The following is an 18,160-nucleotide window of genomic DNA, read 5'->3' as shown; positions in this document are numbered from 1 at the left end:
AGATTCTAGAAAAGGTTTTCTCAGCTCGTCTCGATAGGTTTATAGAGAAGCATAAATTACTTATTGAAAATCAACATGGTTTTCGAAACAAACGATGTACTGCCTTAGCCTTAATGGATGTTGTTGAGGAGATAATTGATAATATAGATAATAAATTAATCCCTGTAGGAGTTTTTATAGATCTGAAAAAAGCATTCGATACAATGGATCATCAAATATTAATACAAAAACTTGAGAAAAATGGCATTCGAGGAGTTCCACTGAACTGGGTCAAATCCTACTTGTCTAATAGGGAACAATATGTACAGCTAGGTAACTTCTCATCTAGAAGACGGTACATCACTTGTGGTGTGCCCCAAGGATCTATATTGGGCCCTAAACTGTTTTTATTATATATAAACAACCTTTGTCATATTTCAGCAAAATTTAAGTTTACATTATTTGCAGACGACACTACCATAGTCTGCTCTGGGAAAGATCTACAGCTCCTAATTGCTGAAATCTCAACAGAATTAAACAAGTTAAAACAATGGGTTGACGATAATAAATTATCAGTGAACATTTCTAAAACTAAAATGATAATTTTTGGCAAACGACTAAAGACATTCAAGTAAATGTTCAAATAAACAATATTAATATTGAGAGAGTTAATAAGCATGCATTTCTGGGCGTGAATTTAGTCATGATGTAAGTTGGAAACCCCAAATAGCAAACATTCAATCAAAAGTGGCAAGAAGTATATCAATACTTACTTAGAGTAAGACACCTGCTTGATTATAGAGCACGACATATCCTCTACAATTCATTAGTTCTTCCATACATTAGTTATTGCATAGAGGTTTGGGGTAATACGTACAAAAGTAATCTTCACTAAAGATTCACTTATCAAACTTCAGAAAAAAGTCTTACGAATCATTCATAATGTTGGATTCAGAGATCATACTAATGCACTTTTCTTAAAATATCACATAATGAAAATCGAAGACTTAATAAATTTAAAACTCTTGCTGTAGTGTACAGAGCAAGCCGTGATCTACTTCCTGACAATATTCAAAGAATGTTCAACAGTAGAGAAGAGAACTACAATTTGAGAGGAGAATTTGTGTTGAGAAGATGTGGCGTTCACACCACATTTAAAAGTCTGGGGCTCAGCCAAGCAGGAGTTGTGTTGTGGAATGGGTTAGATATAGAAATAAAAAGGAGTACCACGCTAAGACAATTTAAAAGCAGGTATAAATATGTCATCTTTAAAAAAAATATGCATGTAACCCAAACATTTAAATGTGATAATTTGTAACATTTTCAATAAGTACTGCTAGATATCTTCTTCTGTACAATTGCTTTAAAATAAGACACCGTATTCATGTAACTGTGCTTTGATTTGTAATGCCTTTTATCAAAAGACTGCATATGTTACATGACATGAATATTGTAATTGGGGGTAGGTTCTTATAAGTTCTCAGAACTTCTACTCACTCCTTTTGAGCACTACTAAAATGTCTTAACATTTCAATGTAAATCTTACTTGTATTTTTGCTCAAAGAAATTGAAAATAAAAAAAATTAAAAATTAAAAACAAGCTGGAAACTGATGTAAGAGTCATTGGGAAAAGTTGGATCAGGTGATCTGTGTATCTCTGTGATTTTCTTCTGCTCTCCTTGTGTCTGCCAGAGTGCTCCTGTTGGTCACACTGTCCAACCTGCACAGGAAGAGTCCAGACAGTGTTCGGACCTGTCTGGCTATAAAAGAGTCCTGTCGCCCCTGTTGGCTACCCCACAGGTTCCTGCTGTGCAAGCCTCCAATCCCCCCCTACTACCCCACAGCTTTCTGCCCTCCGATCCAGGACAGTGGAACATCCAGGAAGTTTATGAATTCATCTCCTCCCTGCCAGGTGGGTGCAATGATCTGTTTGTTAAATCTTAATCATGTGGATGGAAGCCTTCTGATCCACGATGATCTCAGGTTCTCATTTGGAAAGCAAATTAAACTTCATTGAAAGTGATCATCAATATCTTGTTTTTGCTCTTGTCAGAACAATGCAAAGTAGTGAGATCTTTGTACAATGAACTTTAATTATATTTTTAACAACAAGAATTAGGTGCATAACTTAGAATTTCTTGAATTTACACAAGGTCAAAATTATACAGCTACAAGGTTCAAATAAATACATTCATATTTGGTTAGATATTCCTTAGCAAGTTGGAACTCAACAACACACTTCATGTGGCCATCAGGAACCTTCTATCATAGATGTTGCAGGGTATCTGTCATCTCTTATTGGTAGAATTTGGGGTTCCTACACAGTCTGGAATTTAAAATCAGTATTTTCCAGGTCTGCAGATGTATGCAAATAGAAAATAAGGAGATAGAAAAATATTTGTATTCCGGACTGTATTCCATAATATCTCTTTTGTGGCTTACATCACCTCCAACTTCTTCCCTACTTTGTGACCTTTAATTCAGTTCCATTCAATTTTATTTATACAGCACCAAATCACAATGCGTCATCTCAAGGCACTTTACAAAGTCAGTTCAATCAAAGCATCCAGATAGACTGGTCAAAAAGTTTCCTATCTAAGGAAACCCAGATTGTATCAAAGCTCAGGATAACATAAGCTACTCTAACTATAAGCTTTGTCAAAAAGTAAAGTTTTAAGATTAGTCTTAAAAGTAGACAGGGTGTCTGCCTCACGGACAGAAACTGGGAGTTGGTTCCACAGGAGAGGAGCCTGATAGCTAAAGGATCTGCCTCCCATTCTACTTTTAGAAGACTCTAGGAACCACCAGCAGACCTGCAGTCTGAGTGCTCTGTTAGGAACATACGGGGTAATCAGAGCTCTGATATATGATGGAGCTTGATTATTAAGGGCTTTATACATTAGAAGGAGAATTTTAAATTATATTCTGAATTTAACAGGAAGCCAATGACGAGAAGCTAAAATAGAAGAAATAGGATCTCTCCTGTTGATTTTCATCAGAACTCTTGCTGCAGCATTTTCGATCAGCTGAAGGCTCGAACTGCATTTTGTGGACTTCCTGATAAAGAATTACAATAGTCCAGCAACAAATGCATGGACTAGTTTTTCAGCAACACTCTTGGACAGAATATGGAGTTGTATCACTTACCTCCTTGTGTTTCTTCGTTCTTTCTTGTATTACTCTTTACACTCTTCCTTAATTCTAGTTTCATTTATTTCAGGTAAAATTGAAATCCTGCTAAGTGTTGAAGTAACTGCCAAGCATTAATGCTGAACCTATGATTGTGGACCTACAGGACTTTGCTCTTAGTATCGGTATATCCAGTCAATGCCGTAAAGAAAGAGAACATAGCAGCTGTAGACATTCCTGATCACTAATAGGAAGGCCTTGGCCTTGTCAAATTAACACGTTCTGCACCTTTTATACTTGTACTTGTATTCACCTTTTAGGTGAATACATGTACAAAATTATTCATACCCCTGATAAATTTGGATTTAAGAATGTTTCAGTCAAGAGGTTTGTTTCTAATAGGTTTCTGATGATCCTACCTTAAACCTAAACCAGGCGGGGGTATGACTACTATTTGACCCTGTGTATTAAATTTCTATTTGAAGAGCTCTAAAATAAATTCAAATTTGTACACCCAATATGATCATAATATTAAGAAAAATAGTAATGTTTTTAAAAATCATTGCTGTTGTATAGTAATTCCTGTATAGACAACAGAATAAACTCATTCCTAAAAAGTATACTTTGACATGAAGGCAACTACCTGCTGTTATTAGCATGAACACAGAGAGCTGTTCCATACGGTTACTGTTGTTGATCTGTGGTCATAGGTTGTTTGGAGATTGCAGAGGAATTCCGCTCTCAGGAGATCGATGGACAGGCTCTGCTTCTGCTGAAAGAGGATCATCTCATGGGAACCATGAACATTAAACTGGGCCCAGCCCTAAAAATCGTTGCTCAGATTAGCATGCTCAAAGACTCATAGCTCCTTTAACACTCGGACCTCAACCATAGACAGCTCTGCTGTTACCAGACACATCAGGCTGGCTCAGGATCTTCGGATTTTCGTCATGACCTTCTCAGTATTTCCTCATCCCACCTTTTACACTTTTACACAACTTCAGGAACAAAAGGTATTCCACTGTTGGAGATGAATGTTGTCTTGTGTATACTGTTCTTAAGAATGCAGGTAGTTTTTGTAGAGTTTTACCAGACTGTAGGTTTTCTTCCTCCTTCAGGTCAGCAGCAGGACCAATGTTTTCACCAAACAAACCTGTTTAATTAGATAAGAACCTTTCTCTGAGGATTGTGTACAAAGGTACAAGCATTATTGATGGCCTATCACACAACAGCTATTTTCATGTTAAAACAGAAATTATATTGTATATACCAATATAAATCAGCATGTTGTAGTTGTACTGCCCATCCATTTTCTGCCTGGTGCCGATCTCCAGTGGTCTATGAGAGAGAGCGCTGCAGTATACCCTAGACATGTTGCCCTCTGTCACAGGGAGACAGGGACAAACAATACGATGGCACACACTCATACCTAAGGTCAGTTTAGAGAAGCAAATACATCTAACCTTTTACTGTGGGAGAAAGCCAAAGTACTGCCATAGACTGGCGCTCTGTCCAGGGTGTACCCCGCCTCTCGCCCATTGACAGCTGGAGATGGGCACCAGCACCCCTCGCAAACCCAATAAGCGTGTTAGAAAATGGATGGATGGATGCAAGGAAGCTAAAATACTTGGAGAGAACCCACACATGCACATTGAAACATAAACTCCTTGTAAGACGGGCCCTGGCTAGAACTCAAACCCAGAATCATCTTGCTGCAAGGCAACAGGGCTAACAACTGAGCCACCAGGCAGGAGTTTGACCATTTAATGGGATGTTTAATAACACCCAGTCAGTTGTGCTAATACCCACTAAATGTGGATTTTGTCCTGAGCTAAAAATCTTTTCAGTTTAGTAAATTGCTCAGCAATTTTCCTGATCGACTTTCCAAACATTTACTGCAGCCTGCCCTGCTGTCAGAAGAGCAACAAGTTGTAACAGGGCTAGAAGTGTTTGGACGTCATTGATTTTTCCAGGAACAGCAACATTTAAAAAAGTAACTAATGTGGTTCCTGTTGTAAAGACATAACCCCAGCAGCTGTTTAGAGGATCTTTGCTCTGTATTGGTGTGTCCTATGAAAATGTCTCTTTCTGTTCCATAATTACCCCCCTTAAACAATGGCACTGGATGTAGAAAAGAAAAGAGCAGAAGTCTTTCTGACAGTGACCCTTGAGGTGCAATGTTAAGGTTATTTATTCTCTGCCTGATTTTGCATGCAAATGAAGGTCTGTCTTATGTTGCAATCATAAAAACTGAAGATACACTGATCCACACCCACATCACAGAATGGTGCTGATAACGCTGTGACTGACACCATGGACACAAACTGTGATTTACGTTATTTGTCTGTGCAAATTCTCAGTTATCTGAGTCATGGCAACAGCTAACAGGCTTTAACCAGAGGCAACCGGACTTTTGCTCAGTTTTTCTGAAAATGTTTTGACACCTATCTCCAGGAGGCTTTGTCAGTTCCAGCGGCTCTCACTTGAGCTCGCCTTCGATTTAAGCCTGTTTGTTGTTATTGTATGATTCCACTTCATAATGACAGGTCTACAAAAATACTTCTGTAATATAAAACTGGAAGACTTAATGTGAAAATCTTGAAGGTTTTTAAACATTTGTTCAAGATTCTGTTTTGGGTTCTTATGTTTTGCAGCTCTCCTGTCTTCTTTTCTGGTGATTGCTGTAAATGTTCTGCTCACCTGCACTGGTTCAGCTCTGAATCAAACCCACTGATCAAACCAACAGGATTTTTTTCAGGTGATCGCCTTAAAGTCTATGCACACAAACGTGACTGCAATAAGTGCCTGTGGGAGCATATTGACGAGGCTGCTTAATCATAGCTGGGAGTGAGAAAAGACAAAAAGAGAGGTTGTTTGTTCTTTAATTAAACCTTTACCAAAGTCATGTGGGATTCAAGCTAGCACTGCTCTGCTGCCTGGTAGATGCAGTTGTTGATGTTCTCCTTTAGAATAACTACATTTCAGTCCTTTGACCTGTTCTTTTGTCTTACACAGAAAACACACTTTAATAAAGTCATTAGATTTGTTCTCTGAAATATGATTTACAAATTTTATTTTAATGATGGTGAATATGTGTAAGTCTAAACATCTTCAGTGAACACGCTAGACTTTGTATCCGTTTGGGTGACTACATTCAGGCAGAATGGCTTTAAATGTGGTCTGCAATGGAAAAATGACACCCCATAACAGCCATGTCACTTAGGTGTCTAGGATGTGCAGTTGCTTTATTCAGTGAGATTATATGTCACTCCTCTAGCTCATGATACAGTTATCCCTTCATGTCCATCCTACATTACAGTGTGGTGCACCCGTTGTACTTTGGCAAAACACAAGTTCAAAGGTTTTGTCATCAGCAGTTACATTTCTTTATATTTTCCTTCCAAGCAGACAAATGTTCTTGTCATTTAAAGTCGGTTTTGATGACAAGTTCTCCAGGCTTCCTAAAGCTCTCTTCTTTTTTGTTTTTCCTTTAGAATAGACGCTGCATAAAAATTAATCTTCAGCCAAATATTTTTTTCTACATGTTTATATGCACTCCTGAAGCAGGACTAAGAAATAGGCAAATATTGAAAGTGACCATCAAAGCTAAATCTGTGCACATATCTGGCACTCTCACACTGTTATGACCCCAACAGCAGACACACAAACAGGTTTAGTCTTAAAATGTGGATTGTTGAACTACACAGCTAGGTCTCTTGCAATGGTCCATCACTGCCCATGTTGGAGCTCATAGCAGAGTCATGGTTGATTTCTTAAAAGATCCTGAGAGTGACAAGAAAAAAGTAGTAGAGCTAAAAAAGAAATTCACCTACACTGAGCTGGAGGATGCAATAAGATGTCCGTGAAGACAGAGGCTGATCCTTGCCCCAAACAAAGATCCTTACAGAAGGAACTGACAGCAGCCCAATGACCAAGAGAACATCTCCAACTTACCTGATTAGACTTTACTAGGGAGAACCAATGATGGACATTAAAAGTGGAAGGTTTTATTGTCTGATGAGGAAAAAAAAATAGTCCTGTTAGCTTCCAGTAAGACAAGATCCCACTGGAGATTGTGTTTTGTGCAGCACTGTGGAGGGCTCTTAATGAAGCCATCCTCACCACATGGAGCAGCGACGATGCCACCAGCTTCCTGGAAATACTTGCATCGACATGTCAGCAAGTTCTAGAAGTGGTCAACAAGAACGGTGGGGCTAATCAACTACTTCACCCTTTAGAGACTTTCAGTTTTGTTTTGGGGCTTTTATCTACGGTCTTAAACGAGGGATCTGTTGATGAATAGCCACTTTAGACTTGAGGGTGGTTTTTAACAATTTGCCTACTTTGTTTTTTCTCTTGGTCTTGTTGGTTTTTCTGCATCTTGAACATGGTGATGATCCAGCAGCATGTATATTATCTGCTTTGAAGATTTTGATCAGTTGATTAAACTCTGTTCTATAAAATGTTTAACAACACTGAAATAAGTTACAACACAACTGCACATCTTCCTAACAATTGCTTTATTCTCCCCAAAATAAATCCAAATCAACAGACATCAAGTAAAATTCATGGGATTATTGCAAATGTTCAATAAATTAGTTTCTTCATTCAGGCACACTCAGTTTACATTAAAGAAAAGATCAAAATAAACTCACAAAGAGGCTAAAAAAAATACACCTGACAAGAGAAAACCGATGTGAAAAGACCGAAACAAACAGGGTGAAGATGTTAAATGGAATTTACATGGGTGGACAACAGTGGACAGACTGATCAGTTTTAATGTTCTGTCTGGAAGGAAAACTAATACCAAATCATATTTAAAAAATGAATTGGCTCAAGAACGAATATTAAAAGGTATAAATAATCAATGTTTTTTCCCCTCTGCACCCCCTGAATTATAAATTTGCTTTGCAAAAACCAAGTGGACATTTTCCATCATGGTCAAATTTGATAATCTAAATGAGTTGGATGTTTCAGTTTAAATTCGACACTTTGGTCAATTTTAATAAAACGTGAAGGAAACTTTCAAAGAAACCTCAACAGTTGGATTAAAGCTTGAAAAACAAACAGAATATCACTTGTCAAAGTTATTAGTTAGATGTTAGAATAAATACTGAAAATTAGGAAAATTGATGAACTGGAGAAATCTGTTATATGATCAGGCAAAAAAAAGCTTCAACTAAAAAGCAGATGTAAAAAACTAAACACATGCTTAAAGACCCCTTCGAATCTGCTGCTGGCGTCTGAATTAAGGAACAGGAGTGCGACCCATGGTGGGTTCAGACAAGGTGCAGTCACAGCTCCAAAATGGACTTCATAAGCTTAAGAAGCTAAACACGAAGACTGCCAAATGACTAACGGGGACGTCATGGTTGCTAACGCCAACAGTCTGCCTGGGAGTCCTTCCTCATGTTATGTGCCACATTACACAATCCTACATGTCAGTATAGACTTCTCCGGTGACAAAACTACAGACACTATCCATTCAGAGCTCATCGTTGTGTTTTTCACATTTTCACTTTTTGCTTTGGAGAAACATTTATCCTTCTTAGAGACAACTTCTGCTGTTTGGATCATTTCAAACTCGGGCTGCATAACAAATCGTAAGTTGTATAATTCCAATACCACAGTGCGTAATACACATATTGCAAAGAACCGCTTAGGCTGCAATAAATGTTAGCTAATATTTGGGTACCACAAATTCAGACACATAAGCAGTAGTATGCCTGTGGATACTTCTAAAGATTTTAGAAGGTGGTAAAATCTACAACCATGTCACTTCATCACCAAAACTGCAGACATTGACATGAAGCACATCTTTAAATGCAAACATTATTGAGGTGAAAATAATTATTTTCTTTAGTAACTGGATAGACTATTTATGGTCTAGTGTCTGTTTGCTTTCACCCTAAAGAACTACCATGGTTTATTTAATTCTAGACTGATAGTTACAGATCTATGTGGATATAAAGTCCCCAGCCTCTGCAGATCATGGTTCTAAAGAACAACATTAGGAATGGCTGTGGTTACCAGATTAATGTCTAAGTGTATCGTTACTAACGGACCAGTGGAAACAACATGGACACTAAATATTTCAGAAAAAGGAGCATGTTTCAACAAAACAAGCTTCTGCTGTCTGATGAACACATATTCTTCTTCCCCATATTATCAAATAACGGCTGATCCAGCCATTAAGAACTTTCTGTCCCGGTAACCAGTCTCTGCTCCTATCTTTTAAAGCAACAATAATCCATGCCTTCTGAAACTATGGCAAAGCTTTTCTTTGGGGTTTGACGGCTTTAGGCTGCTTTGATGACCATTATCAGAACAATTTTAGTTTTTCTTGGTTTTTGTCTAATTTATTTAGTCATAAAAGGTCACCTAACAATTAAAGTGTCAGTACTGTATGCTATCTTTAATGTTTTACATAGAAAAAAAATTTAACTTATATTTTATGTGATTTTTGCTCTACCCTAAGCAATTTGATTTGGTTTAAACACCCACAGTTCACCCAATACACTTTGGAAGACCTTTGGGTACCGAAGGGAAAAATGCACACAATTAAAAAAAATTTATACAAAACAAAATTTAAAGAAATAAGCTGTAGATCAAAACAATTGCGAAGTGCAGCATTTTAACAGTTTCTAATTAAATATTTGATTGAGACAACAGAAGTTCTCAGCTGCTGATTTCCATCTAGATCACCTGCTTTCAGCCCTTCCTGTTTGACCTGGTGTTTCACATGTTTTGTAGCAGAACTGGTTTTGATGGATACCTTGAAGTGGTCATCAGCAGCTAAAACTGTCTTTAAACAACCAATTCCCTATGGAGGTTTTTACCTTAGTGCACTTCTGGTACTATTAAAGCTTTAACCAACAGGTTTCTCTAACATTCAGTTGTTCTAGTCTCCAACTTGGGTTTGTTTAAGGCATTTTCAGTATCTGCTCAATATGTAGAGTAAAGCAAACTGTTATTATTTGTATGAATGATGTTAATTACAGCCCTGTGGTGTGTTTGGACAGCAGGAAATATCAGCAGATTTCAGTGAGGCATTTTGCCATGTCGGATGTTATTGTATATAAAAAAATGCAGCTGGATTGGTTAAACAGTGGTTTGAGATTCAGCATTAAAGGAAACAATCCCCCCACCCCCAACCATGTACAAATGTCCACAACAACAAACATGCACTGAAGCTATGTTCAAGCAACATCCAAGGAGTCACGGTTGTCATCTTCCCTTTTGCTGGAGACCTGGTGGAGTCAGAGCGCAGGGTTAGAACAGATCAGGCATGGAGGAAACTGCCCCCCCTTCTCTCTCTCACACACACACACACACACACACACACACACACACCAGGAGTACAGACAGAGATATGCAGAGGAAGACCACAGGTAAGCAGTGAAGAGCCAAAGCCACAGGTTTCTTGTTAATTTAATCATGATTCTTTGATTGAATATAAAGCATCATGAAAAAGGCAGAAAGGAGAGCAGAGAGAGTCCAGGCAGAGACAGCACAGTCCATACATTCAGCCTGCACCACCTCAGAGTCCAGCAGCTCCATTCATATTTGGCAACCCAGCTGTAAGCAACAACCTATAGCAACCTATAGTTCTACTTATCTGTGCACTTCTAAGCTCTCGTGAAGGAATGAATTAGAGTTCCCTAACCTTCTCATTCATTCAAATGTTTCCTTTAAGGATATTCCTTTAGATGACTTGCTATCCTCTATGTTCTGATTACAGATAGGTTCAACAACCAGGACGTGACGGCTCTGATCACTTTAACTGCCAAAGCAACCCAGACTGTAAGGATGTGTTGTATTTAAGCTTTAAAATGGTCACATTGGTTCTTACATCCCTTCAGGGTCAGGGGGTTTATCTGTTGGTTCATGGATCAGAATGAGTATTAAACGTGTGTGTGAATGTGTTATTCTTGTCAAAATTAGAGTAGTGGAAGTAATTATTTTATCTGTATTAAAATGTTTGCAATAAACACACATCTCTGACTAGTGTTGAATTCCTCTAACTGAATACCTTCAAAAAACAATATTTAGCTTCAACAATATGAATATTCTTTACATATAATGTTTCGGGGTCAGGGAAAATTATTCCTTAGCTTTAGGTTGATTTAAAGATTTTTCTTTAACAAAGAGCTGAAGCTGTGTAGTTGGAGCAGATTCACAAAGTGCTGATGTTAGTAACATACCAGATTCCATGACTGATCAGCTCTCTGGTCCTCCACACCACCCAGACTGAGTCCTCTGTGACTGGACAGAATCATGACAGCGCAGCGCCCTGACTCCTTCAGGCCTTCTAAATGGCCCTCCTGCTCTATTAAGCACATGCCACTGATTTATGACAACCACCCATGAGTTAGCCTACAGCGCCTCCTGCTGATGACGTTGCAACATTTATGCAAGGACATGTAATACTTGGCTACTCTTCAAATGATGGCTACAGGTTTCTAGGACAGCTGAACTGAAATGCAGCTACAGAAGTACTGCTTGATTCTCCTGATCCAGTCCTCCCAGGCATTCATGATCTTGGAATCATTTAAAGTGGTCTAGATTATTGGTTCGATGAGCTTTGTGAAGATCTTCCAAAGGTTTTCTTCCAACTTTGCTACCGTTTCCCACAATTTTCAGTCCAGTCCTTGAACTAGGACCACATTTTGGATGCAACTGGCTTTGGTGACCACATGCTGGAATAACCTAGAATTTATGGGGCTTTTCATACCTGAATGATTCATGTCATATTTAGTTGTCCTAAAAACAAAACAGTCTTCAGAAACGTTCATGTGGTCTGAAAGGGAGAAACAACAGCAGTTGAGGCCACAGAAAAAAAATGTGAAAGCTCTATAAAAAGTCTGGAGAACTACACATAAAGACGTCTTTAAAAGGCCACAAGAAAGTGTGACTTCAGGGAAGGAACGGACAAACACGACTGGGACAAATTGATGCTCTTATTTACTTTGAAACAATATCCAATGACCATGTTGGCAGTAATGGAACACTTCTTTAAACTAGCAGAGATGAATGGATATGCAGACAATTAAAAGGAAAAGATGTTTTAAAAGAAATCATTGTGCTTGTTTTCCTTCCTCAGGATGCATGTGAAGTGATCAGTGTGCTAAAGAGATGCTGGAAGCCAAACGATAGTGTTGCTGATGTTGTAAAAGGCTTCCAGCTTGGATTGGTTCAATGTTTGCAGCTGCAGCAAACCACTGTAATGAAGTCCTTAAACAACAAGCTGAACGCTGCACAGTCACCTTTCAGCAGAGGGAAAGTGTGTAAGGCTACGGATGACCCACTCCCAGTGAGACGGGAAATCAAGTTGTCTCACAGAAAACCATTTCAACTGAGAGCCCCACAGAGAGCGTGAACAGAGACAAGACACATTTGACAGCAACAGAGCAGATCAGAGTAACAGTCGTTTCGCCAGCGCCGTTATACCTTGCTCCTGAAGAGCGGCTTGGCGCCAGGGCCACAGTACTCGTTGTAGATGAGTTTAAAGAGGAAGAGATGGAAGAGGGTGATGAGCGACGCCACGCTGAACCAGAACAGGAAGGGCAGACCAGGGTACCTATTTGCCATGTGCTCCTCGTGGGCCAGGATGGCCTTGAGGTGCAGGGTATGGCGCAGGTCTTGCAAGTGGCGCAGGTCAGTGGAGATGTAGAGCAGCGGCGTGATGGGCTGGGTCACCATGACCGGGAACGTGTGACCCTTGACCTCGGACGTCAGCTCCATGGGCTCGTTGAGGCAGCCGGCCTCGCAAGCATACAGCTTGACGGGCGTCTCCTGCTGCTTCACAGACACGTGCAGGAAGGGCTTCCCGTCGGCATCCAGCAGCACGGCCAGGCTAATCAGGTCCCGGTTGTAGTGGATTCCTCGCAGGGCGTAGCTGTTGTGCAGCACGTCTGGGTCAGCCTGGAACTGGAGGTGGTTCTCTGTGAACTGGAGGCCGCCGAAGCTGAGCACCATGGCCTGCATGGCCCCGTGGGCGCCGGCGGCCACCAGCACCCTGCAACCCCTCTTCTGCAGGGTCAGAGTCCACAGTGTGACCAGCTGCAGGATCTGAGCAGTGCTGCTCACCCTCTCAGGCCACAGGTTCTCGGCATGCATGGTGGCATGGCCACTGAAGCAGTGGTCGGCGTAGTTGAGGCTGGACTCGAGGCGGGCACGCTCCTCGCCACTCAGCCGTCGGTCGAGCAGAGGAGCCACAGAGGAGGACAGGACGTAGTAGAGGGTGTTGTTCACGGTGCGGCCAGATGGCGTGTGGGAGTCTGTTATCTTTCTCACTTCAACACCTTCGTTCAACAAACAGACAGAATTTGATCTGGTCAGTCGTCAGTTTTAGAGCGAGCAGGTTTATCAGAAATATAAAAACGTCAGATGGCCCTCACCAGAGGTCTCAACAGACTCGCTTTACTAACCCAAACTAGTGAAACTTTACTTAGCAGAACTTTGAATCTGGTCAGACACCTGTTAAGCCAACTAGAAGTCTGTGACTCTACATGTGGATGTTGGCTGAAACAGATTTTTATCCCTAAAAATGTTTTTTGTTCTAGAAAATTAAGACTCTGTGGTGTCAAGAGACACGACTACATGAACCACTCCGTATGTTGTGTTTAGGGGTGGGTATTGCCAAAGAAGTCACGATCCAATTCTATCACTATGCATTATGATACTTGAATTATTGCGATGTATCGCGATGCATTGCAATATTTTCACTGAACACTGTTAGAAAAACATACAGCCATTACCAGTGGCTCACTGGCTGCATATGATCTGGATAGTGTCTTAAATTGATACATATCTGAAAGCAACTAAATTCATACAGAGCTGTATTTATTGAAATGACTTTTGGAGGTATTGCCATGAAAACAAATATTACTGTTACTGGAGTGGACACACTGACAAAAAGTGCTTAGTGCTTAGGATCTATTAAACTTAAAATAACATAAAATAAGGATAATCAGTGCCATTTACATGGCCTCAGTGGTCCTTTAAACCAATGAGGTTATATTCCACTTGTTTTTGGCTGATGTTCGCCAACCATTCATGCAATTTTATTTATTAATTTTTTTAAATTAGTAATCGATACTTGGCATCAAGATTTGATGCAGTAGATCGCAAAAATTACAATCGTGATGCATCGTCATGACGATTATTTTGCACACCCCTAATTGTGTTGTGCTGTTAACATCTGAGAAGAGAGCAATCAGTGTGGTTCTATGGAGCAACCATCAAGCTGACAGTGGTCCTGTGTTGTCCTTATTGAATGGGTTTTCTATGGTCTGGTTCTGCTGACAGTTATGTTATTAGGGTCACATTTCCTGACAGTCAGCTGAGACTGAAAACAAAGAAAATCACTTATTTAAGTAGTTATCTTGTAATCATTCTTTGGTCTCTTCTTACCAAGCTCACTGCTCACCGTCTTGTAGCCCATCCATTTTTTTTGCTTGTCTCCTTTGACAGCTTCATCTGGTACTCTGGTAGATGTGTTTTATACGCATAAGCTGAACACTTTCTTAAAGAGACAGGACTGATTTGCTAGTGTCAAGGGCACAAACAGTCTGCATAGGTCTGAATTCTTGATGGTTGGCGGTCATTTTACTCAAACGTAAATTATCACGCTTGATGGTGTCTTGACTTCTTTCTCTTTCAGAATACAAATTCAACATCATTTTTTGTGAGATGCTAAACTTCTAAATTCAAAAGGGGACCAAATAATTATTTCCCCCATTATAGATTGCAGTGATAAGGGTCAGAACGCTCAGTCAAAATGGTAGGGGACATTGTGCTGATGAAAAAAACGCATGCTTTAAAAATAATATTGTGATATTGCAGTTAATGTAGTCGTGGCAATATTCAATACTATGTCAGATAAATGTTAATCTTTTTATTATTAAATGGTCTCATTCCTTTTTAACTAACAGATCACAGCTTGTTAGAGTCACTTTCAGAACAAAGTCTCATCAGCACTGGAGCACCTAAGGGTTGTACTAATCCACCTGGCCTCTTCACTATTTACACAAATGACTGTAGAAGCAGCTGTCCTGCAAATGATGGTTTTAAATTCTAGGATGACACTGCTGTTCTCTGTCTGCTGCATGATAATATACACCCCTGTCTTAGCTTAATCAAGTCTAGTCTTTTGTTTAGTGGTGTGATGACCACCGCCTCATTATTAATGTTAGTAAAACTAAGACTTACATAGACTTAGGGTCTTTGGGGTTGATCAGAGGATTATGTTTTTATTTTATCAGACTTTACTGGAAAGCAATATCAGATATGTAATGTCAATATGGTTTGGTAATCTTCCTGTGCAGCTAAAATGTAAACTTAATTATCTGGTCAAGACGGCAATAAGGGTCACAGGGAGGACTGATTATTCCTCCCAGCTGAAGATTTACGAGGAGTCCGTTCTGATCCCGCTCAGACCCTCTACTCACAAAACCTTCTGGAAAACCGAACAGTGTGCAAACTCAATATATATAAATACTCATTTGCCTGTACCTTCATCAGATTAATAAATAAGATAGGCATATAGTACGTGGATGAATGAAGGCTGTATTGATTATTTAGTTTGCTCTGTTGGTTGTTTAATGTATGTGGTCTAGTGTATTTTCTGTTTTATTGTGCAGTAGCAGTATGGTAGCAGTTTTATTTCACATTTTTTAGCCCATGTATTCCCGCCTACACAGACAATAAGGTATAATCTAATCAAACCTATAGTATCTAAGAGCCATATTTCCTTAATACTCCTCATCCCTTACCAATTAGCTCTGTGGTGTTTTTGTCTTGCTGAAAAGGGATCCTTTTCCTAAAGTCATTGTTTATTTAAACATGTGCTGTAGCAGAGTGGATCTAGACGTCATTCATAGCTCTTCCCTGTTCTCCCTGTTTGCCTGACTATAAAATGTAGGTACACTACTTTGTGAGGCTCAGGCCAGCGTTCATTTCTTTAAATTTTTCATTCCAAGCCAGAGTCCTTGTCATCTTTTAAATAGCCAGAAGCAATAGCTGGTCAGATTTCCACGCGTCTCTTCAGCGCACTGCTGTTGCACTCATTTTTAGTCTGATAACAAAAAGCATCAACGTTAGAAGTTAACCTGACTCTTCAGCATGTATACAGTACGTCAACCCAACTGCCCAGTCCTCTTATTTCTTTTTTTTTGTCCAAAATATTTATAAACGAGAGTCCAAAAAAAAAAAAAAAAAAAAAACCTTCTAAAAACAGGCGAAAAAGCATCCATCATTCCAAAAAAGTTTAAAAGACTCTCAGAATTTTTTTTAAATAAAAGGGCAGCTTGGAAAGAAATCCTAAAGGAATGGCCTGAGACTTTTGCACATAGTGCTGGAGTAAAACACAGAGCCCACCTGAGGTAAACAGGTCCGTCCAGGCCTGCTGATGATCCAGAACCAGGTCGTTGACATCAGCCCTGAGCAGCTCTTCCATCTCCTTCTTGGCGCCATCTCTGAGGATGCTGAAGGTCGCCTCCAGCTTGGAGGACTCGATGGGCTCTGAGGTCCACACCACAGACAGGATGCTGTCAGAGTAGTCAGATTTGGCAGCGACCTGGATCCTACTCTTCAGCTTCCTGCTGACCACCACCACCAGAACCACCTGCTTGTTCTCCACCTGGACCGTTCCGGAGGAGAGCTCCACCTCTTTGTCCTCCAGTTTGTCCACACTGGAGGCAAAGCTGCTCTTCGAACCCGGGCTGCCGGATGACATGTCCACCGTAGCGACCCGCTCTGAGGGGTTGTTAATGTGGATGCGCTGCAGGTACACGTTGGGTCGGCTCCGGTGTGCGATAAACTCCTCCCGGATGGAGACGCAGTCCCGAGCGGACTGCACGGTGGCCGGCGAGGCGCACCGCACCGACAGTACGGCTCCCTTCCGGAACCACAGCATGTTAGCGCGAGCCTTGGCCCGCTCCCCCACCACATGGACGCTGACTCTGGGAGAGTGCTCGGTCTGATGAACCGGAGCTGAGCCAGCCAGCGGGGACGAAGCCACCCACAGCTTGTTCGCGTCCACGTCGATGAGAATGTGGCCGTTCCCCGACACGAAAGGCGCGTCTAGTGGCTCCTCGGGCGTGCTGTAGACCCCCTCTCCCCGCTCCACTATAGACTTCCACCTGTGGATCTCACTCTGAAGGCACTCACCTGCTGCGCCTCCGGGTATGGTCGAACCACCCAGGAACCTCCACCTGCGATCTGCCCCCAAGTACCAGTAGAAGATGAGGAGGAGGAGCAGCCCAATGAGGACCCTCCGCGCCCAGCTGCTTGACAACAACCCCGGGAGCCCCTTCAGTCTCTGCTGCAGCCACATTTTTCGTTTAAAACAACGGAGGCCCCGACGCCAGTCTGCGTGTCAACGCGACACCCTGACTGCTTACGGGTCACTTTAAAGTCTCGCATTAACTTCAGGCGTCAGATTCTTACTCGGGAAGCCACATTTGAGTGTTGGGGCAGGTTCGGTTGACAAATTCCAGCAGGCTGAGATGTGTCAAAGGTACAACATCAACTTTAATGATCAGTTTCCTCTGATGAAGGTGTTCCGTTCGTTTAGTTGTCAGGCTCCACCGGGGACGATAGCTTAGCTAAGTAGCTAGCGCTGGAAACGAACTGTGCGGAACATTCTTTTGTCGCATGATTTTAACTCTCAGATCCTTGAACAAGTCCGCATGACGGCCAGCGCGATATCACGCCAAAAATCAGTTTGTTGTATTTATTTTCAACCCAAAAATAAATCACCTGACGTAGTAGTGGACGTCTTCTTTCTTTCTTCTTCTTTGTGATGTGTAATGGCAGTTGGCAAACAACTTGAATGTGCATTACCGCCACCAGCTGGTAATGAACCGAATGTCGCTCAAAAAACCTGTGTGAGAGGAGAGTAGCGTGAACACAGACATACGTAGACGCGTCATAGGGCGCAGGTTCGCACGTCAACGTCACCGCCATATTGTATGTGGCAGAAAAAAGTTGAGTTCTATTATTGTGAACATGAATCAGAGAAGATGCCTCATTCCTGTGCTGCATAGAA

The 18,160-nt window shown here is 40.9% G+C and overlaps 2 protein-coding genes across 4 annotated transcripts in view; one reads left to right on the top strand and one right to left on the bottom strand.

Moving 5' to 3' along the window:
- The window catches only part of phc2a (polyhomeotic homolog 2a (Drosophila)), a 71,340-nt gene extending 65,176 nt beyond the window's left edge, over positions 1-6,164 (top strand). For 2 of the 3 annotated variants that reach the window (XM_021312916.2, XM_021312917.2), the window contains exons 6-7: positions 1,672-1,891; positions 3,819-6,164. In XM_021312916.2, the coding sequence (XP_021168591.2) occupies positions 1,672-1,891; positions 3,819-3,973 (375 nt within the window). In that variant the 3' untranslated portion in view covers positions 3,974-6,164. The remainder of the gene's footprint in view (positions 1-1,671; positions 1,892-3,818) is intronic. The other variant, XM_036133126.1, reaches the window with a different exon arrangement.
- Positions 6,165-7,609: 1,445 nt separating this feature from the next.
- On the bottom strand, positions 7,610-17,934 carry kiaa2013 (KIAA2013 ortholog). Its single transcript, XM_012856547.3, has 3 exons — positions 16,489-17,934; positions 12,559-13,412; positions 7,610-10,358 (listed from the first exon to the last, which is right to left on the bottom strand). The coding sequence occupies exons 1-3, from the start codon at positions 17,444-17,446 to the stop codon at positions 10,308-10,310; spliced, it is 1,863 nt and encodes a 620-aa protein (XP_012712001.1). The 5' UTR covers positions 17,447-17,934; the 3' UTR covers positions 7,610-10,307.
- Between the last annotated feature and the right edge of the window lie 226 nt (positions 17,935-18,160).

This window comes from Fundulus heteroclitus, unplaced genomic scaffold, assembly GCF_011125445.2.
Source record: "Fundulus heteroclitus isolate FHET01 unplaced genomic scaffold, MU-UCD_Fhet_4.1 scaffold_58, whole genome shotgun sequence".
Taxonomy (NCBI): domain Eukaryota; kingdom Metazoa; phylum Chordata; class Actinopteri; order Cyprinodontiformes; family Fundulidae; genus Fundulus; species Fundulus heteroclitus.
This window is presented reverse-complemented; position numbering and strand designations above follow the sequence as displayed.